At 38.3% G+C, this 22,998-nt stretch overlaps 2 protein-coding genes across 2 annotated transcripts in view; both read right to left on the bottom strand.

The window, feature by feature from the left end:
- The window catches only part of taf3 (TAF3 RNA polymerase II, TATA box binding protein (TBP)-associated facto), a 61,277-nt gene that overhangs the window by 3,456 nt on the left and 34,823 nt on the right, over positions 1-22,998 (bottom strand). The window contains exons 3-4 of the mRNA XM_051107433.1: positions 11,906-13,614; positions 1,799-1,878 (exon numbers count right to left, since the gene is read on the bottom strand). Of these exons, the coding sequence (XP_050963390.1) occupies positions 1,799-1,878; positions 11,906-13,614 (1,789 nt within the window). The remainder of the gene's footprint in view (positions 1-1,798; positions 1,879-11,905; positions 13,615-22,998) is intronic.
- atp5f1c (ATP synthase F1 subunit gamma) overlaps positions 11,987-22,998 on the bottom strand; it is a 53,883-nt gene continuing 42,871 nt past the window's right edge. The window contains exon 9 of the mRNA XM_051107496.1: positions 11,987-11,997. Coding sequence (XP_050963453.1) covers positions 11,994-11,997 — 4 coding nt within the window. The 3' untranslated portion in view covers positions 11,987-11,993. The remainder of the gene's footprint in view (positions 11,998-22,998) is intronic.

Raw genomic sequence — 22,998 nt, 5'->3', positions numbered from 1 at the left:
GCACAGTGAAGTCAAATGTAGAAATATTTTTACTATTTAAAATAACTGTTTTCTATTTGAATATATTTTAAAATGTAATTTATTCCTGTGATCAAAGCTAAATTGAATAATCATTACTTCAGTGTCAAATGATCCTTCAGAAATCATTTTAATATGCTGATTTGCTTTTTAACACTTTTATCAAGGATGATTTACATTTATCAAAAGTGATGATAAAAACATTTATAATATTACTAAAGATTTCTATTTCCGATAAATGCTGTTCTTCTGAACTTTCTATTCATCAAAGATATCTGAAAAAAAAAAAAATCTACTCAGCTGTCAACAAAACATTTCAACAATAATAATACATTTTTTGAGCAGCAAATCAGAATATTAGAATGATTTCTGAAGGATCATGTGACTGGAGTAATAATGCTAAAAATTCAGCTTTAAAAGCACAGGAATAAAGTACATTTTAAAATACATTTAAATAGAAAACAGTTATTTTAAATAGTAAAAATATTTCAGAATTGTACTGTTTTTGCTGTACTTTGGATCAAATAAATGTAGGCTTGGTGAGCAGAAGAAACTTAAAACATTAAAAATCTTACTGTTCAAAAACTTTTGACTGGTAGTGTATCAAGGATCCTTAATGGTTATAATCTAGCAATAGAGAAGAACTGTCACACTCAGTTCGTCGTTTAAATGCTGCCAGACAAACTGATTAAACCCTGCTGTTGCTGAGTAACAGGTTGATTGACAGGCTCGGAGAGAGTGGACAGCGGCGCTTGCTGTGGTATTGACCCTGAGAAGGGCGTGTCAAACGGTCAGCTCCGATTACACACACAGACACTCATTATTTATGCTTCATCTGACTGACACACACACACAGCACAACCATGCAGAGGGCTCCCTCTCTGGGTAAAGATGGTGTGGGGTATGCCCTGTCCAGGATGTGACCTCAAGACCTTTCAGAGGTCAAAGTTCACCTGTGCCAATGTTTCCACGTGCATCAAAGAAGCTTCTGTTGAGATCTCGGAAAAACGTACACTGTATCGATTAAAGTTGATATAAATACTCTTTTATCTTTTACTTTCATCACTGATGTTCTATGCATCCCTAAAGTCTTTCAAGCTACCATAAAAGTTAAACATAAACAACATCTAAAGCTTTGTGCTTACGTAAACGAACTACAACACAAGGACAGACATAAAAACACATTTTCCCCTTGAAAGGACTGCTGATTGTGTTTTTCTACACACTAGACTACAGGTGCAAGAAAAGAGCACAACACAGGCAACATCAGAGGCACAACACACACTCCCAGGCTGAGAATAAAGGCCTTCCTGTACAAACACACACACATAGACGTAAACACTAATGTTTCCTGTCCTGCATGCAGGTGGAACTGAAGAGGTGAGGAAGACATTCAAAAGCACAGTCAAAACACTGTGCAGATGCTGTACGTTCCGAGTCGAAATCACACTGGCCATTAAGGCGACATCAGTCACATGTAGACATTCAGGAATCAGTAATCGCCTTACCTGTAGTATGCCGCTGAGTGTGTGTGAGGGGGTTAAGTGGTGTGAACACTAGCGCTATTGATAGGAGTGTGCAGGAGGGGGCCATGATGTGGGGGGTGTGTGTGTGTGTTTGCCCCCCTCAAAGACCTCATGGGCCGTCTGGGACTGGTCACAAGACCCAAAGCCTGAAACTCACACCTGTACACAGACTCAGAGACTCTGACCACACAGAGAGCTGCCTGATACTCTCAACCTTTCGTGTGTGTATGTGTGTGTGTGTGTGAAGTACTTACATCTTGTCTTGTCCAGCACCCACTCTGAGGGTCAGTCGAGGTATGACAGGAGACGGTGGGACAGCAGGAAGAATATCAGCCTAAACAGAGAGAGAAATCATTTAAAATATATAGAAATTCAGGTCAGGTCGTCATTGAATTATTAAGCACTGGGATATATTTTTTTCCATATCATTGGATATTGATATTTATCAGCATATTTATTTCACACCATCAGACCTTGAGAATTAATGTATATATAACTTAACACAGAGTATGCTAACTTTTAATTTAAGAACCCATTTTAATTTTTAAAAATTACATATTTCAATGTAATACAAAATAAACAAAATTTATCATTTCTAAATTATAGATATCTTTTATATTTTGATTTAATACATATTTATCATTAAAATGCTATCAAATGAAATGTATGTAAAACTGATCATTTAAGCAATCTTCTAAAATGCAATCAACAGCAATTAATTTAAAATATATATATATATATATTTATTTAATATAAATATATATAAATATATAAATATATATATATATATATATATATATATATATATATATATTTATATATATTTAATATAAATATAGATAATGATTTATCGCTCAGCCCAAGTTAAGGTTTCTTTAATGCTGCTGTCTATTTAACAGGAAATTACTTATGTTTATATGAATTACCAAAAATTAAAATAAAGCTGTGAATGAAAATTTGACATTTCTTGGTGAAATCAGAAGCAACAACACTATTTATAGCAGAAAAGAACAGGAAAGAATGAACCAGTATAAAAAATAATCTGCAATTTAATTGGTTTTATTATATAGAGTTTTAAAAGAATAAATTAAAATAAATTAATTCAAAATAAAGACCTGATGGATACATAACAATCTATGGGCCAGATTTACTAATAGTTTGTGCAAGCGCAAACTATTAAAGTGATTAAAATGAATCACGCAATGTGACATTTGTCAAATGTACAGCATTTATAAATCGCCATTATTTAACGCTCAAAAAAAAAGCATGTCTTAAAGCAGGCGCTAATTTGCACTGCTCTTGGTAGATTGTGCTGGTCATTATGAAAATGAGATTGTCAGTTACCTTGTCAGTAAATCACCCACAGAATTTTCCCCTCCCATCGGCAGTGTTGCCAAGACCGGGGTTTTCCCGTGGTACTGAGCTACTTTAAACACTGTTGCCACAGGTTGAAGTGACCCCAAAAACAGGCTAATTATCCACTGCAATGCAAATTTTACCAGGGGGAAACCTGCCAAAAAAACTTGTATTTTACCCCACCAAATGCGCTGTGTTTTTAACAGGGGACCCCTTTAAAACACAATTGGGCTAGGGTTGGGCTAGTTTTGAGTAGCAATTGAGTGGGTTTTGTTGTGAAAACCTGGCAACCCTGCCCATCGGCGCTTTTATGGAATTGCGCTCTAACGCTAGTTTGCCTTGTTTAGTAAATCTGGCCCTATAACTCTAAAAGTAGCAGTTTTCACACAGGTTACATACACTGTGGTGATAAATGCAGTTGTCACTCCTTTTCTGAGGGCTTACTCCCGTTCTAAACAGATTTAGTTATTTAAAAAAAAATGACAATTGCTTTCTAAAGTTGAATTCATGAAAAATTCAGGTAGTGACAGCCAAATTTCCACTGAACCCAAACAATGTGTACAGAACCAAAACTACTTCACTATTAGTTTCACAAGCATAAAACATGGTGTCTCAGCTGTAGGGATGTCACAATACTCAATATAATATCGAACCGTTCAGTACGACATCCACGGTTCAAAACGCGCTTGTGAATTGCGGTTTTTCGGTTTTACATTTAAATAATTTCCTTGTTTTATTTCTCTCGAAATTTGCTATGTCTGTCCGCAATTTCATGTGCTGAAATGAGAAAACGCTTCCCTGCTTATATTTGAGAAAGCAACACACACAGAGCATCTTCCATTCTAATGACATGCAATGATAAACTTTTCTAAACCTGTCGTCCAACAAAAGGGAACATTATAACTTATTTTTACTTCACAGCATCAGTCGAGTGTTTGAAATAACTTACTTTTGTGATCTGATGTGGCTTCTTATCATAGAATGAGGCAGACAATATATTCTACACTGTATTTCGATTATGGCTTACAAATATCATTATGAAAATACCCAAGAAGGCTTGAAGAACACAAATATCTTATTGCAGACGAGTGTTTATTGTCCTTACATTTCATCATTCAAAACGTTTAACGTTATGCGTTTATCCATTTTAGAGAAGCTGGAACGGAACGTCATCAACGCTACTACTTCGACGCATATGTGAATTTTCTGTTCGAGGGTGCCCTCTGGCATCCAGTATGAATCAAACCCGTCCTATTTTGCGTAAAAATCGGAAAAATGACACCTCTCTCAAAAAAATATTAAGCAGACATTTAATAATCCACGCTTTTTCCAGTGTACAGAGGTTTACAGGAGTATTTTGTTGTTAATTAGATGCAAAAAAAGCTATCAAAACCAAACTGAACCGAAAACCGTGGTTAAAAACCGAGGTACGTATTGAACCGTGGACTAACTGTATTGTTGCATCCCTACTCAGCTGACAACCGTTAACTGAAAATCAAACAGACTAAAATGTTGGTATACATGTTTTGTTGACAGCTGGAAAACACGAAGACAGTGCTACGGTTATCACCCTGGCCCATTTTCCACCAGCAGGTACTGGGTGCTAGTTCAAAGCTAGTGCTATTGCCGGTTCGAAGTTGGTACGATTGCAGAGCCTTCTAAGAACAGGTTTGCTTTTCCATGGGCTAGAGAGCCACCACAGAGCCAGGTCTTACGTCACTGAATACATCTCATCTTTCCCAGCAATGCTAGTATGGCAGCGCCAAACACAAACACACCAGGCTTGCTCGAGATGCACTTGGGCCTTGCAGACTGACCGGCGCAGGACACCAAAGCGCCGCAAGAGTGACTGGAGAGCAGACAACTCTTCAAGCTTTTGAATTATTCTTGCAGTACTTCGACAGAACATTCCGAGCGGTCCGTGCAGCGCCGACACATCCCAAACAAGCCTAATATCAGCAACGGCTTTGTGAACCTACATCAGCATCCAGTTTTCCTGGTTCCGAGCTGGTGCTTTGGGTGTCGAAAGACTAAGAACCCAGCACTCGAACTGCCTTGGTGTAAAAGGGGTATCTGTCAAACATCACGGGTTTGGGGTAGAAGGATCAGTCCAGAATGCCTCGCGACTACACAGGGTTGTCTTTTCCAAAACATGCAGTTGTCAACATGATTGTGAGCATCAAAAGTCAGCTATTAAACTCAAAATCAGCTACTAATGGGGACAAGACCATATGGCTTCACCTCAGACGCTCACACTTAACACAGCAGATGGACAACATAGTGTCCTGCTAATCCAGTTTAGCTAGCACCAGGGTCAGTCCTCCTGAAAAGCCCTTTATGTACACACACCTCTGATGCTGGCAGTACTGTGTCCTGTCTGAGGCCATGGAGGCAGGGAGGAACGGAGAGAGGGGTACAGAACAGAGATAAAAACAGCAGAATGGGATGATGAACAGAACAAAGCACTTGAGAGATGGAGGAGACGATAGCGTAGGGACGGATAACGCAGCGCTGGCGGAGCAGACCGGTGTAGAGTCTGTCTCGGGGGTTTTTCCGAGGCTTAACGAGAGTGAGGTGCTCTTTGTGCGTTTGTGTTGGGGAGAACCCCTGCCGCTGTGGCGCTTTTGTCCGCCCAGATCCCCCATAATGCCGCTGCACTAATTGTTTAACACAGAAACATGTCTTTTCTCTCTTTAATGTTTTTGTTTTTATTGTTGCGCCGCGCATTCATTACAAAACCTTTGTGGATTTGGAGACTCCTCCCTGTGTCTCGCTCACTCTCTGTCTGCCACCCCATCCTCTCTGTTTTTCACTTCCTTTCTTCTATGGAAAGAGGGGAACGTAAGTATCAGCAGAATTGAGAGGATGGCTGGCAGGTTGCATCATTTGGAGAGAATAGGAGTGTGAGAAGCCGTGTTAGCCGCTGCATTAGCATATATGCATGAACAAACCTGGCGAGTGACGCCAAAAAAACAAAAAAATGTCTGGAGGTATGCCTGCACTCACAATTCTCCTTCTCCGATTCGCTTTCAGATCCGATCGTCCCAAACGGATGGCTTTTATGAAGCATTATAACCATGACTATCGCACGTCTCTTCTAGCGATACGTGCTTGGGAAAGCACCCCGATTGCTCCTATATACGGGTTACACTATACTGGGGCTATACAAGGGCTGCAACTCTAAACTGCCATAAAAGATTTATCAGCAGTTTGTACTTCAGTTGATTAGAGGAGCTCTTGAGTTAACGCTGGACCTGGCACAATGAATTTTAGACTGCCGTGTTAATCTATGGAAAACTCCTCTGAGAGAAACGGGCAAAACAAACTTGTTTCACCTGGTACCAGTGTTTCCTGCTCGGCTATTCAACAGCGGCGCTGCTTAATCTACTGTGCCGCGGCAAAATAAATTATATTTTCACTGAGTTGTGACTTTGCAGTCTGAATTGAATGTGATGAAATGAAGAGTTGGTAGCACAAAATAATACAAAGACAATAAACAGATTCTAAAAATTGGTTTCGCTTCAGGACCCAGATTTTACTTTGGACTCAAGTCAGTAACTACTTGAGCAATTTGTTTAATTTTAACTAGTAACATGCAAGAAAAAAAGTAAATAGCATCAATTCTGCTTTCAGGCAGACTTTAAAGGGATAGTTCACCCAAAAATTCTGTCATTAATTACTCACTCTCATGTCGTTCCAAACCCGTTAGACCTTTGTTCATCTTCAGAACACAAAGACATTTTTGGTGAAATCCGAGAGCTCTCTGACCCTGTATTGACAGCAAGGATACTACTACGTTCAGTGTCCAAAAAGGTAGTAAGAACATGTTAAAACATGTTAAAACATTGGTGCTTCAATCGTAATTTTATGCAGCTATGAGAACACATGCGAGGAAAGCACACGTATGTGTCTTGATACTCTCCAAAGCGCTAGGTTGACACAAAAGTATTCTCGTAGCTTCAAAAAATTATGGTTTAACCACTAATGTCACATGGACTATTTTGTCTATGTTCTTTGGTAGCTTTCTTGGCCTTGAACGTGGAAGGACCACGTTGTCTATGGAGGGTCAGAAAGCTCTTGGATTTCATCAAAAATATCTTAAGGTATAGGTTTGGAACCACATGAGGGTTAGTAATTATTGACAGAATTTTTATTTTTGGGTGACTTAACCCTTTAAGTACAGTCATGGCCAAAAATATCGGCACCTTTGCAATTCTGTGAAAATACAACACTTCTCTCAGAAAATTGTTCCAATTGCAAATGTTTTGGTATTCACATGCTTATTGTTTTTGTTTGCTCTGCAACACAAAAAACAGAGAAGAAAAGTCAAACTTGATCAAATTTCACACAGAACTCAAAAATGGACTGGACAACATTATTGGCACCTTGTCAAACTTGTAAGAAATAATTGAGTTTCAAGCATGTGATGCTCCTGTAATTTGTATTTAGACACACCTGTGGAGAGTAACAGGTGTGGGCAATATAGTATTCACACTTGCAACCAGTTAAAATGGAGGAAAGTTGACTCAACCTTTGTGTTGTGTGTCACACTGAGCATGGAGAAAAGAAAGATGTGTAAAGAGTTGTCTGTGGATTTAAAAGAAAAAATTGTGGAAAAACATAGACCATTTCAAGGCTACAAGTCCATCTCCAGAGATCTTAATGTTCCTGTGTCCACTGTGCGCAATATCATCAAGAGGTTTACTGCCCATGGCACTGTAGCTAACCTCCCTGGACGTGGACGGAAGAGCAAAATTAATGAAAAATTGCAAAGAAGGATTGTTCGAATAGTGGATAAAGAACCCTGATTAACTTCAAAACAAATTCAAGCTGATCTGCAGACACACGGTACAACATTGTCAGTTTGTACTATCCATGAAATGAAAAGGGACGCTATGGTAGGAGACCCAGGAGGACACCACTGCATAAAAAAAAAGCAAGACTGGAGTTAAACTTACGTGACAAAACCACAGAACCACAATTTTTTCTGGGAGAACGTACTGTGGAGTATTTAACAAAAAAACTATTGTTCATAGTTCAGTAATGTATTATAGCAGCAGGACTTGCAGTACGTAGCAACAAAACACTGCTAGGTACAATATAGATATAAAGTTTTAACAATCATTAAAGTTATAGTTTTAAAATGCAAATAACTTTAGATCATGATATCCCCCACTTGGAAGGACAATACCTGTGTTTTCTAACCACAGTAGGGCAATGGGGAACAGCCGTCCAACACACGAGCGAGTACAGACCTTTCAACCTCCCTAAGGAAGGAGCTAAGGCCGTGTGTCTTGACGATAAGGCCCGTGTATGTGTGTGTGCGCGTCTGTAAGAGCTAACGTGTGTGCACACACTCAGGGTGACCCACAATAGCAGGACGAGATAGTACTATCTGCTTATGTTAATTAGTCTTTAAGTGGTTGAGGAGGTGGCAGCAATGTCTTTCTCCCTAAAAGTGCCCCGTCCTACTTAACCTACTCCTATCACGATTAGGCCCGCTCATTCAAACACGCACCGCACGTGCACCCAACATAAATGGCTGCGGGATGGCGCAAATTGATTAATCAGCTTCTAAATGGATGTAAAGTGCTGTAGCTAGGGTGACCTGGAGACCAGCGTCGCTCTATAAAAGTGCTATGAGCTAAAGAACCGATAACGAAAAGTGAAAAAGGAACTCTCGAAATTTTACAAGAGCGTAATACTGTAAAGCACAATACAATTAAATATCATACAAAGGTCTTTTTTGTGCCACTTAGCAAAGTCAGTATTCAGTAGGGGTGGAGATTAGAGAGCGCGAGGAGGTTTAGGATGGAACTTGAATCAAAATCCTATTGGATGCTTTTTTTATATTAAAAATGAACAGTTTAAACCAAGGGTTAAATTCAAAGCCCATGTTAGTCTATTACCTTTACTATTCATACTAATGACCCTGACGTCTGCATTTTAGAAACATTTCATGTAGTTACAGCATTCATGACATTCTTAGAATGTCTTCGAGGCTCACAGATGAGGGCACGGAGTTTATCTTGGCCATCACGAAATACCCATCATTGCTAATTGGGTTGGAAACTGAGAACTGGTTCTTATTCAAAACAGTTTACATTTTTTCAAGAATACTGGAACAAAATGACTTTTCACAACATTTATTTCCTTAAACGGCTCCTGAACATTATATTACTGTGTTGTGCATACTTCAACCCTGTGTTTAAAAAGGGTGCGACTGTTCTTGCACCATGCCAAGACACAACAGCTTCAGACTATCTAGCTGGACAATCCAAATTCGCTTACCCTGTTGCCTGAAGTAGCACAAGCACATGGAGTATTTCAGAAACAGATAGGGGCAACTGTTGATGAGCCATCACGGCGCATAATCACTAACAGACATAATCACTAATAATGGTTTCTATCTGTTTTTGATGCGTCATGTCGGTGTAAACAAAAAATAAGCGTAAGTACTGACTGGTCGTTCATATAACAATAACACATAATCTGAAATAATTTTACTTCTTAGTTGACATCCACAAGCCCTTTCTATACACTACCAGTCAAAAGTTTTTGAACTGTAACAGTTTAAATGCTTTTAAAGAAGTCTCTTCTGCTCACCAAGCCTGCATTTATTTGATCCAAAGTACAGCAAAAACAATACAATTTTGAAATATTTTAGCATCATTACTCCAAAACATTTATTATTATGATAAAAACAGCTTGGTAGATTTTTTTTAGGTTTCTTTGATGAATAGAAAGCATTTATTTGAAATGTCTTTATCATCACTTTGAATCAATTTAACGCATCCTTGTTAAATAAAAGTATTAATTCCTATAATTATACTGATTTCAAGCTTTTGAATGGTATAGTGTAAAATGTTACAATAGCTTTTTATTTCAGATAAATGCTGATCTTTGGATCTTTCCATTCATCAAAGAATCCTAAAAAAATGCACTCAACTGTGACACTGTGAAGACTGGAGTAATGATGCTTCAAATTTAACTTTGATCACAGGAATAAATTAAATTTTAAAATCTATTCAAATAGAAAGCAGTTATTTTAAATAGTAAAAATACAATTTGCTGTATTTTGGATCAAATAAATGCAGGCCTGATGAGCAGAAGAGACTTTTCTAAAAAAAAAAAAACATTAAAAATCTTACTGTTGATTAAACTTTTTACTGGTACTTTATAACCTAGGGCTGGGCGACAAATACGGAGACACCATTTTCAAATATAAATTTGTATTAAATCATAAAACTGAAGCCAGAAAAAAATTTTTAAAACAGAATTCATTTTTTTTTTTGTAGATCCCTAAAAGTTAGGTACTTAGAGTTTAATTGTGAACACATAAGTTATGTTTACATTCATTCTCAAGAAATAAGAAGCATGTGGAAAGGTTTTCATTCCCATTAATGTTAAGTAAATATTGTGATAAATAATGATATCACATGATATGGGGAAAAAATGATTGTGATAATAGTCTCTGCTATGATTTTTTCATGTTTCAATTAGAAACACATTAAGTTGCCTGCAACCATTTGCCACATAATTTCAAGCGAGCATCTAAGGACCAACTAAAGACTAAGGACCCATTGTGGGGGGAAAAGAAAAAAAATTGCATAATCTCTTTCTCTTCTTTCCATCTCTCACTACACTGTATCGTTTGTTTCCACTTTTGCTCCCATCTCTTCTCTCTCTCTCTCACCATCATTCTCTCTCAATTTCTGTAATTCCGTGTTTGGTAGCAGTAGTTCGGAGGCAGTTCTCAGGAAACAGCACTGGATGTTGTGGTTAAGGTCCAGAGATAGCAGATTGCATTGTGGTCCCACAGCATTGGCATTGTGGCTGGATTTGTCCGGTTTTATGTAAACGCAATACTCTTTTCACCTGAACTAATACAACCAGTGGCGTAAAGCCCCTTACTGCTACCGACGGCATTTTTCTGCTAATCTCTACGGATTTAAGTCCCTTGCACACATACCTCAGGCCAACGACTGATAACCCCCCCGGCTCCCCACCCCCTTAGCTCTCTCTCCCTCTCTCTTTTTCCTCTTTCCTCTCACTCTCTTGTCTCTTTTTTCTTTTCTCCTGGATGGCAGCAAAGCAGCCTTGCAAAAAATTAAAGTGATGGAAAGATTTAAGCAGGTGGAGAACGAGAGAAATCACTTTCTCAATCCCATCTCCCAGTGGCAGCAGCAGACGGAGAAAAAGATGGAGAGAAAGAGAGAGTGCGGGGGTCAGGGATTCAGGTAACGAAAGCAAAAGAGACAGAAAGCAGGAAAAATGGAATTCCGCAGCACTCCAAATCAATTCAAGCTGCTCTGATGTGGTGTACATACATTATCACTGTCATTGGACGGTGAAAAGCGATTGGAGGATGAGTTTGATAAAGAAGAACTAACACACTCTTTCGCTCAAGCTCTTCTGCAGACACACATACGTATACACGCTGTAAAATGGGCTATGAATTGGGTAAACAGAGGCTTTGAGGTGTATTATCCCTTGTTTGATTTGCACACAGATTGATAGTCAATTGTGTATGTGTGTGTGTGCACAGGGGCTCCATGCAAGGAGCAGGATTCCAGGGACAAATCGACCGGAAAAGACGGAAATGTAAATGTAGCTCAGCGATCTACCTCTGATCTCAAAGGTACACACACAAGGACACAAAGACAGAAAGATACACACACACATGCACACAGCTAGTAACGGGGCCAGCTAGTAAATCTATCTGTGTGACTCTCTTGTGTATTGCATTATTGATGCTGCACCTGATAGTCATATTGAATTCATGTGGAAGTTTTATGAATGGCCAATGCCGCCTTATGTAGCTGGCGTATGCAAAGCTCTGCACATGTGCACCTTGTTGTTGAATATTGAGGTTAGAGAAATAAAATGTTTGCGAAGATTATTTCATGTCGCCTAGTTTTAACTAGCTTAGTGTATCTTTGGTGTAAGTAGTTTTCCCAAAACAGCGTGAGACCAGGGACATTGTAAGTGCGAGGGCGTCTTACCAATAAACTTGATTTCTCAAGTTTTGGCTTGTCTTTCTCCTTTTCCTTCGTCTTTTCTTTCTTCTCTTTGTCCTTCTTCTTCTCCTCTTTATCTCGTTCCTTCTCCCTTGCCCGTTCCTTCTCCCGTTCCTTTTCACGCTCCTTCTCCCGGTCTTTCTCCTTCTCTTTTTTCTTCTTCTTCTCTTTCTTGTCCTTCTTCTTGTCCTTGTCTTTGCTCTTGGTATCCTTGGGGTGCGGGAACAACTTATCAGGGAGTATTGGTGGCAATGGGGGCAACATTGACGGGATTCGTAGGCAGGTCTGGGGGCTGAAGAGTGGGCTGGTGGCGCCGACGGCAGCGGCAATGTCTTTGGTTCCTTGAGATATTCTCTTCTCCTCCTTGCCTCGCTCTTTGCCCTTGTCTCGCTTCTCTTTTTCTTTCTTGCTTTTCTCTTTATCTTTCTTCTTGTCCTTGTGCTTGTCCTTCTCTTTCTTCCCGCTAATGCCGTCTCTCCGCTCTTCACCTCCGACTCCGAGCGATAGCTCCGGCCAGGGCATCTTGTTCTCCTCTACCTGCCCTCGCTCCTTTTCCCGTTTCTTCTCCTTGTTCTTCTCCTTGTTCTTTCCTTTCTCTTTGCCTTTCTCCTTGAGTCGCTCCTTGTCTTTCTTCTTCAACTTGGCCTTGATGTCCTTCTTGAGTTTTTTCTTCAGAAGGGTAGCGGTAGCAGGGTCCTTTCGTTCCTGAGGAGGTTTGAGAGGTGGCAGCGGTGTGGGAGGCGAGTCGGGTGGGGACGACAGGTACGTGGGTTCTGGAGGTGAAAGACTTGGGGCTTGAATTGGCTTTGGAGCCTGATTGGCCTTTCGGATGACCTCGTCTATAGAGTCATCCATCGTCCAGCGGTTGGGTGGGTTGAGATTTGGTGGAACAGGTGGAAGTGGGTGTTTTCCGGTAAGAACTTGTGGAGGTTTGATGTGGCTAAGTGTATGTTTGGGTGCAGGTTTTGGAGGGTTTGGCCCCTCACTGTCTGAGTCCGAGTCATAAGCAAATGGGTCTGAGGCGCCATCACCATCCGCACAAGCACGTGCAATCACAGCAGCAATAGAGTTCTCAATATCCTCGTCTCCTGTATCATGAGCTCTGAACTGCCCATCACGAGAATTATCATCTCCAAGAGGTCCAGGCCAACCACGTCCAGCTGCACCCAAATGTGCAGGGCTTGGCCTTGGGCTGCGGGGGCTTTTGGGCCTACCGGGTGACCTCTTTCCTGCCTTCTGATTGGTCTTGGGTGGGGTCAACATAAGTGGTCGCCCCAATACACCAGTGGGTGCAGAACCACCACCTCTTTTGGGTGATTTGCTCTTCTGCCGTGCAGGAGAGGGCGAGGGCAGTTTCGGCTTGTGCCCAGGTGTAGGAGGTGCCAAAGGAGGTCGGGGTAATTCGGGGGAGAGTGGAGGGGAGGGGGAATGAGGCATGTGTTGGGAGTTGAGGGAACTGAGAGGTTCCCGTGGCTCGTAACTCCATTCGGGGCTAACGCCGGGTTTGGTGCTCAGGCGGGGTCTCTTGGCGGCAGGTAACAGACCCTCAGGTCTGGGACTCTGTCCACCATGCCGACTAAGCCAGTTCTCATCATTCTCTTCCTCCTCGCCTTCTTCTTCCTCACCCAGGGAGACCTGCATGGCCTCGGCAGAAGTGCCCATATCTGCAGGAACCGGCTCCTCCTCTTCCTCATCTGTCGAAAAGGAAACATACAAGCATAAATCAAATGCAACCAGAATTTCCAAAAAGCAGAAACAAGATCTGATAATAAAGCAATCCAGACTGTAAACCACCAATTGCACACCTGATTCAGCCCTGTTTCGCAAATAATACAGATAGTAAGAAAGAACATGGGTAAAAGGGTAATATTGACATATGAGCAATATTAACAGAGAGAGAGCATCTCAGGGTGGAATGGAGGGCGGCTATCAGAGCAACAGATCAAAATCATCCACACCTGATTACACAGCAGAACAACAGAGCGAACAAGATACACACACACAAAATCACACCCACATCCAAGTGTGGAAGCAATCTCTGGTTAAATCAAACTTTTTTAATGTCTCCAAGCACTCCAAACGCAAACACACATACACACACACTACACACTAGGGTGGTGTGATACCAGTTAACCAGTGGTAATCTGGCCACTGCAACTCTCTGCACCACAATGGATGACAGGAAGTGCAGGCAGGGCCCTCTGACACTCTCTATTATAAATAGTGTAATCTATATGGTAATATTGTTGTATTCTATAAGCGCAGAATGGGGATAAGATAACATTGTGACTTTAGGCTTTCTTCCGGCCGGTGGAATGGTAATAGTTATCAAAGGTTATTTGGGAATGACACGCCGGCTGCTCTCTGATTGGCTGGGGCCGGTTATTTATGATACGAATTATGATAAAGATGATGTCTCTTCTGCGTCGGTCGCTCTCCCTCTCCTCGGCCCTCTCGCACAATAAATTGCTATCGTTAATCACAGGAAGGCTTTGTGCCGGCGTGATTACCGCGCCAGCGCCGTAATAAGAATTTTTATTTAAAGGAAGAATATGGATTTGTCATCGCCTCCTCAGCATGAAGTAAAGTGACAGTATTTCACAACGCTGACATTTAATTTGTATGGAAAAAAAGGAAAAGCAGCACGGGTGATATTTGCATTTTATGGCTCTATCCTCCGCTTCCTTTCTTCTTGGAATAGAAGTACTCTCTCTTTTCTTTCACACAATTGGACGTTTCCACGAACAAGGTACAAAAAAAGAGTCTGAAACTCTTAAAAATGAAGTCAGTTTTTTAATTCACCAAATGGTCAGTGTAAAGAGGTGCTTAACCTTCAGGAAATGTTGTTCATCCAGCTCATGAGGTCAAACTAAAATGTTTTAACATTCAAATCATTTGAGTTTAAATAAAATAAAAATGAAACATTAAAATGGGTGACTCATTACTTATTTAAGACCAAACTGGTTTGTAGTTAATAATCAAATTATATTTCCCTACATTTAAAGAAAACAATTAGTTTTTTAAATAACTTTGGTAACAATTAAATTAAATTTCACATACATACTATGAGTATTATACATATGCCATGTAACAAGTGTCCAACTCAGTACATAGGTGTCAAAATGGTATGAAACGTTACATTTTTTGCAACAGGATGAAAATCACGTGGCAACAGTATCATAACGAAATATTACATTTTTAGTAATTAAAATAAATATAATTAAGTTGGGTGGATATGATGTTTAAAACTACTTATTTTTTTATTGTATGTCAATCATGTTAATAACAATTAATAATACTGATTAAAAAAATAAAATTATAGTTCTAATACTCCTAGTTCTCAGTACACATGGCATTTGTGCCTGTAGTGATTTAAAATAAAACAAACGACATCATATTCAAGACCCACATATTACATGAAAATCAGTCTGTGTTTAAAACAAAGTGCTCACGGGAGGGATTGAAATGAGAGATATCTGCGAACGTGTGTGATCATTTTCAGACATCAGGCCTCTACTCGTCCGTCCAGTGGAGAAACAGCTCTGTTTTCACTTGCAACCAGTTTCTCTTTCATCTGATATCAAAAAAAAAAAAAAAAAAAAAAAAAAAAAAAAACCCCCTCCTTCCCATTTCATTTGGCACTGCCGAAGAAAAGCACGGATTTGTACACTTGCACACATAAACACACGGCGCTTAATTGATTGTGTCACTTACAAATGCGAATAAGACTAAAGACAGGGAGTGATAACGGGAGAAAGCCACTGCGCCAAAAATGGTACATGGGAATGAAAACAAGCTTACACACACATTGTGAAGTAATTAAAATGGATAGATAAGAAAGAGAGTGAATGAGAAGAGAGAGAGAGCTGTCAATTTACTGGAGTCCAATGCCTGATGCAACTAACCAGCTTTCTTGTACTGATACACACACACACACACACACACACACACAAATAGTTAGGTATGGTAAGGGGGGTGCAGACGGACTCATATCACTTTCATTAAAATCTCCCCCACCCCTCCCACTGTGGTACATTAAAAAGGAAAAGTTGGATTAAGGCCTACTGCAATTAAAAGCAGCTCATTTATTGGGGGCTCCAATCAATGGAGAGCGCGAGAAGCGGGCTAAACGAGAAGAGATAAGATGCGTTTAATGTTCCAATTCCGCACAGCCTCTGCGCGGGACAATTACTAACATCTGAGAGCGTCCTGTGTGCATGTGGGCAAAAAAAAAAAAAAAATAAATAAAAAAAATCTACCTGTAGGAGTGTTTAATGGAGGAGACATCTACGCCGCACAAAGATTTCCAAAACACCTTGCACGTTATCATATTATAAATTACAAAAAAAGAAATAAATAATAAAATACATACAAATAAAAAAACAACACTAATTAAGCACAATAAGAAGTTTATCTTCTTTCATTAATTTGATTAATTTGCTTTTTTTTCCCCATGACATCATAGTGGCCTCTTAACTTTCGACCAATGGGGGTTAGACTATTTTATGATGGGAGTAATCCTCCACAATCAACTGAAAACTCACATTTATCTTTTCAAGTTTCAAGTTCTATTCTACTTTTTTTGTACTTAAAATAATTAGTTTGCAAACACAGTTTAATCATTTTTTTTTTTTTTTTTTTTTACACTATCAGCAATCTAAACAGATAAATGACAAGACACAACTAAAATATAATTGTTCATAAACATTTTATGTATAAACAGATGTCCAATAATTCAGCTCGGTAAGTAGTACACTACACCTTGTCTAAATCATATAAAAATATTTCTAAATATGTGACCCTGGACCACAAAACCAGTCATGAGGGTCAACTGTTGAATTTTTTTGAGATGATACATCATCTGAAAGCTGAATAAATAAGCTTTCCATTGATGTATGGTTGTTATGTTAGGATAATATTTGGCCGAGATACAACTATTTGAACTACTTATCTGGAATCTGAGGGTGCAAAAAAAATGTAAATAAAATAATCAAAATCGCTTTTTAAGTTTTCCAAACAAAGTTCTTAGCAATGCATATTACTAATCAAGAATTACGTTTTGAAATATTTACGGTAGGAAATTTACAAAATATCTTCATGGGACATGATCTTTAATTAATATGCTAATGATTTTTGGCATAAAAGAAAAATCTATAATTTTGACCCATTGTTGGCAATTGCTACTAATATACCCATGCGACTCATGACTGGTTTTGTGGTCCAGAGTCACATATTAGCATTTTTAAATCACCTGTATTGTTCTCAATAGGCTGACAGTATGATTTATTTTTTATTATTTCTAATTCAAAATGTACACTCTTTTATACCAGGTTTTAATAAATATTAAGCACTTAGTAATTATTTTACTGTAAAACACACCGCTTTAATTCCTGATTTTACTTGTAGCTTTAAAATGACAGATTGGAGTATAGTGTGAACACTGATTTAAATAAGGCAAAACAGTACTGATTTATAATATCAGCCATTATATTTTATTTGTAATCGACTTAATATCAATGCATCCGTAATTAACCTTAAACATGATGCTTGAGAACAACGTGAGAAAGAAAAACCCGCCTGGTGAGAACTGAACGGGAGTAGAAGCAGAGTTTGCCGTGACTTTGACCTTGTCTGCAGTATCTATCTTAAACACACACCAGTGTACCACGGCCTTCTGTCCTGCAGCGTCTCCTTGCTCTCACGACCTTCACGTCCGGCAGGGGAAACTTCTGCACGCTTCCGGCTGTAAGTTATTCAAGAATAAGCTTTGAATAATTGTCCCGCAATATGAGTCTCTCTGATTAATTGCCTGAGATAAGAGCAGCTTCTCTCTCATTCTGTGGCTCCGGCGCTCACTGCAGGGCCCTGCCGAGTCCCCTAATCACAACACACACCGTTTATCTGAGAGCGTGGAGATCCAGCTTTGCTTGGGTTAACATGCAAGAGGAGGTTTAACACAGACTCAAGCAAAATATTAAAGGAAGTACAATAATAGCATGTATCAAAGTGTACATGAATCGGCTTTAGGAGTGGGTAGTAAAAACAAAGTCACATTATGACTCATTTTATATATAAGGGCAGTGTACATGTTACATATTTTTGCTTTGATACATAAAATTGTATTTGCTATGTAAATGAATAAGTCTACCAATAAATATATTATTTATTTTCAATCATAGATAATATATGTGACCCAGAACCATAAAACCAGTCATAAGTCGCATGGGTATATTTGAAGCAATAGCCAACAAATCATTGTATGGGTCAAAATGATAGATTTTTTTTCTTTTATGCCAAAAATCATTAGGATATTAAGTAAGTAAGATCATGATCCATTAAGATATTTTGTAAATTTCCTAGTGTAAATATATCAAAAGCTAATTTTTGATTAGTCATATGCATTGCTATAAACTTAATTTAGACAACTTTTTTCAATATTTTGATTTTTTTGCACCCTCAGATTCGAGATATTCAAATAGTTGTATCTCGGCCAAATATTGTCCTATCCTAACAAACATTACATGTACGGAAGCATATTTAGTCAGCTTTCAGAAGATGTATAAATCTCAATTTCCAAAATTTGACCCTTATGACTGGTTTTGCGGTCCAGGGTCGCATTTTACAATTATTTATTATAATTAATATATTGTATAGTTTTGTGGTAAAGCCTATTTTTGGACTTCACTAATGAACGTATTTCATCTCATTTGATTTTTTTGATTTTTATTCATTTTACTTGATAAAAAATTACTCAAAAACTGAAAGACGTGATTCTCAATATGATGACTCAAACCTATAAAACCAATATTGCAAACATCATAATTCTGAACAAATTTCTGACTGAATGATTCAATTTCGAATGTGTTGTAAAACAGATTATATGTTCATATATCTGTGAACTTCTAAAAAACTGAATTCTAGAATAACCTGACAAGGTTGTTTAAATATTACAAACCAGTTCTGTCACAAAATATACCGGCTACAATGTAAATAATATTGCAAAGCTTCTACCAGAAGTTTATAAACCACTACGTCTAGACCTAATCTACTGTTTTAACTACAAACAAAACTTTAAATTCAGACCTAACTTCAAAAGTCATAAAACTGGAAATGCACACATACACACAATGATAAACACAGTAAAAATGTATTTACACATCAGAATTCTTCCTTGATGCTGGTTTGCCTAAAAACAGAGAGTTTTTCTATTCAGGGGGAAAAAAAAATACAAAACAGGTGTGCGGAAAGAGACAGAAATACGAAAGTTTACTGATAAACACACAGGGCCTTTGTGGTGTCAGAATGTAACTATCTTCAATAGGAAACCCACATTCTCTTTCTTTTCATGGACACGCAAGCGTGTTGAGGTAGAAAGGTAAAGCGAAAAGAGTAAGACAGTGGTGAACACTTAACACTCAGCTAATAGCAAATCTTCTTTCTCCAGTAATTTAGCTCCATGCCTACAGGGCTCGGAGCCTTTGAAGTGGCAGGAAATGTCAAATCAATTATTGCTTTCCTATAAGAAAAGAGCGTTTTATTGGGCTTTCATGCCAATAGTGTACATTGCGTGATTTGAGTTTGAAAAAAAAAGGTTCATTTGGAATTAATTTACACTTTCGGCAGGAGTCCATCAATGACGGCGTATTAAAGTGAAGTGGTTGATTTGGACATTTCTTTTCTCTGACTGCACCCATCTTTGTGCCACATTTGACAAAATAAGTCTTCCGATCAACAGTAAATATAGAACAATGACATTTTGCGCCTGAATGGAGAAAGGTAGGGCTGGAGGGTACTGAATACTGTACTTTTCATTTGGCGAAATACTTCCTAAAGACTGTGGCGCAACAGTTGTTTTGCACCTATTGTGTTGATAAGTTTAATTCATGCAAATCAGTTTTTCCAAACAATTTGTTTTATTGAATCAATATCTTGAAAACATTGATTTGGTGATTTATTTACCATAATCACCAAAAAATATATTTTAAAAAATATACATCTGGGAAAACAGGAATGAACATTAATCATTTTAACAGTATTGACTGTTATTGGAGATATACTAGCAGATATTGGATATTTAATTAATATCTCATAATTTAACATTTAGATCTTTTTATGATGCTCTTAGAAATGTCCAACAATGGATAAAAAATAAAAGACTGACAATGAAATTTAATTATTTTAAAATCATTTTGAGATTTAACAGTTTTATTAAATTATTATTAAAGACTAATTATTAAAACTAATTATTAAAGACTAACAATGAAATTCAATCATTTTGAAACTAATTCACAGATTTAATAGTTTGAATAGATTATTACTGTTTTAAAGAAATATGAAAACTCAATGTGAGGGTTTGAATGACATGAGGATAGTAAATGACACAATTTTTATTTTTTTATTTATTTTTTTGGGGTGACCTATCCCTTTAAAACACTATCAATATAATAAAACTGCTAAATCTCAAACTGAATTTAAAATGATGGAATTTAGGTTTTAGTCTTTTATTTTTAATCCACTAAGATAAACTTAAAGAATTTTAATATAAATTTTAAACTTAACTTTAAAATAATCTAAAAATATTACAAAATTTGTAATATCGGTGCATCAAGGAAATGTTGTAATTTATTGCATTTATTAATAATAAATATGATTACATATTGTTCTTTTTAATATTGAAAAACAATGCAGAAACAATGCTTTTTGTAATACTACAAAGTAAAAATTTACTGTACATAAAAGAAATTATTTGTGAAATACACTAAAATGTATAATGAAATAATATATACATATACATACATATATATATATATATATATATAATTCATATATATGTATATATGTGAGTGTGTATATCTATATCCATCTGTTTATACACACAAAAGACACATTACACACATTTAAATTATGTAATTATGTTTGATTTAAATATATATATATATATATATATATATATACATACATATATATGACACACACACTTTAATTTATTAATAAATAATCAATTACATAATTGAAATTAATATGTGTAATTACATACAAATTAATTTATTTGTAAATCCTAAACCATTTTTAATTTTTGCTTTAAACATTATCCTTATTAAAGAATACAAGTTTGGATCAAATGATGTTTCGAGGACAAATACTAGCTAACACCCATTTTCCAGAACACTAAAGTGTTATTTTGGAATATGGAGCGGCGTGACTACCAGGAAATCAAACAACAGACACCTTTCACTTTATTGTGGCGCAAGGTCTTTTGTCCATCGCTGTCTTTCACAGTCTTTCGTTTTTTCTTTCAGAAGCGCGCTGGAGACAGCCAGACTGGTGCGCCCACATGTTCTCAGCGCCATACATGGAACTTCAGTTGAGTAACGTTCCCCTCCCTCCCTCAGCCGGCACACAGATCAGGGGCCCTGATCGCCTTTGCGATTAGCAAACCGCAGAATTTCGCCGTTCCCCAAAACAAAGTGTTTTTAAGGCTTCTGTTTTCTCTAGCCCTGGCGCCACCAGGAGTACAGTAAACAATAAACACTGACGGATGAAGCCTGTCGCACACACAACACACACGGAAACGAGCACGTACACACACCGCACGCGTAGGTGTTCATGGTTCAGCATGTGAGCGCTGACTAATTTGAGTTGCATTGAGAGGCAGAGCATGGAGGTATTGTGTCAGTGCCTGTTACACTTCCCATAACCCTGTCATCGGCCTTATAGTCAGCGAAAACCCGAGACAGCGGCTGCACGACGCCGGGTCACCTGCCTTGAACTCATCAGCGCGTGTAAAACTCCCAAAACAAACGCCGTCTTCGCCGGATGCCATTAATGTATTAAACTCCATCGCAAATGCGCAGTTTGGCTAACAACAACAAAAAGAGCTTGATATTTTGGCCTTGTTAAATAAACAGGTCTCAGAGTTGCCGTTATCGATACATCAGGACAAGTTCGCTGGCAAGCCAACAGCGCTGAGGGAAAGAAAAAACAGGCCTAGTCGAACACTTAACGCTGGACTTATGGCAAATTGACTTTTACTTCAAAGTGCTCGACAATTATGTCTTTCAGCAATTAGAGCGCTTGAAAAAACGGAACCCACTTGAGCCTTGCCAGTGAACCGGTGGAGGAATGCCCTCGAGCCAGCTCGCGGAGGGGTGGGGGCTGGGTTGGGTATTGTCCTGGGAGTCTGAGCGACTCAGACGCCTTGGCAAGAACGCACATCTGAAACCAGCGCTGCACACACACCCATGCGAAGCATGTCAGAGAAGGGTCAAAAGCGGGGTTAAAAAGAACTTTCCCGCACACAAACTTGTGTGACACGCACAATAAAGGTTCCAACAGTTTTATACACAAGAAAACTATTAGGCGGTCAAGAGGGGGGTATGGATTTAACCAAAAATTGCAATCTTAGTGCATTTGAATTGTTTCCAGGTTTAATACTGTACGAAACAGGAGTCGGGTCTCCGTTCATCAGCGATGCTGAAGTCAGGAAGCTTTTGCTCCCGTGTTCGGTTTTAATGCTAATAACACGCCGCTATCTGAAGCAATTAGACTGCGTCCGATCCCTATCGGGTTTGTGTGTTCCCAGCGCATCTAAAGAAAATGTTTGCGTTTGAAAAAGTCCATCACATAAACAGATAAGGAGCGGTGCACTGCAGCGTCTAGCTGAGTTGACTGTTCCCGTGCAGTAACGGCGACCTGCTGCTGGTTCTGATGAACTCTCGCTACCGCAGAACTGATATATACATACACATACATTAACACCCTGCGAAGATGAGATACTCGCAACGTATGTTGCGATTTGAATGGACTAAAATAAATGTTTTGCAAAATGTGACATTTTTTGTAACTAATATCAACAGCCTGAATGTAGTTTTTAAACAGTTTTAAATAATAGATTTTAAAATTAACATTTATGGATGAGTTTATATTACTAATACATGCACTGAGTGAATCTTCTTTTTAATCAAATAAATTAGTAAAAATGTGGAATGTAAACTGTAAATGTGTACACTGTATGCACATAATTTGAATTTTGACATTTGATTTGAATAACCTCAGCATGCTATTAAATATAAACTTAC

Source organism: Labeo rohita, chromosome 4, assembly GCF_022985175.1.
Source record: "Labeo rohita strain BAU-BD-2019 chromosome 4, IGBB_LRoh.1.0, whole genome shotgun sequence".
NCBI classification, from domain to species: Eukaryota; Metazoa; Chordata; class Actinopteri; order Cypriniformes; family Cyprinidae; genus Labeo; species Labeo rohita.
This window is presented reverse-complemented; position numbering and strand designations above follow the sequence as displayed.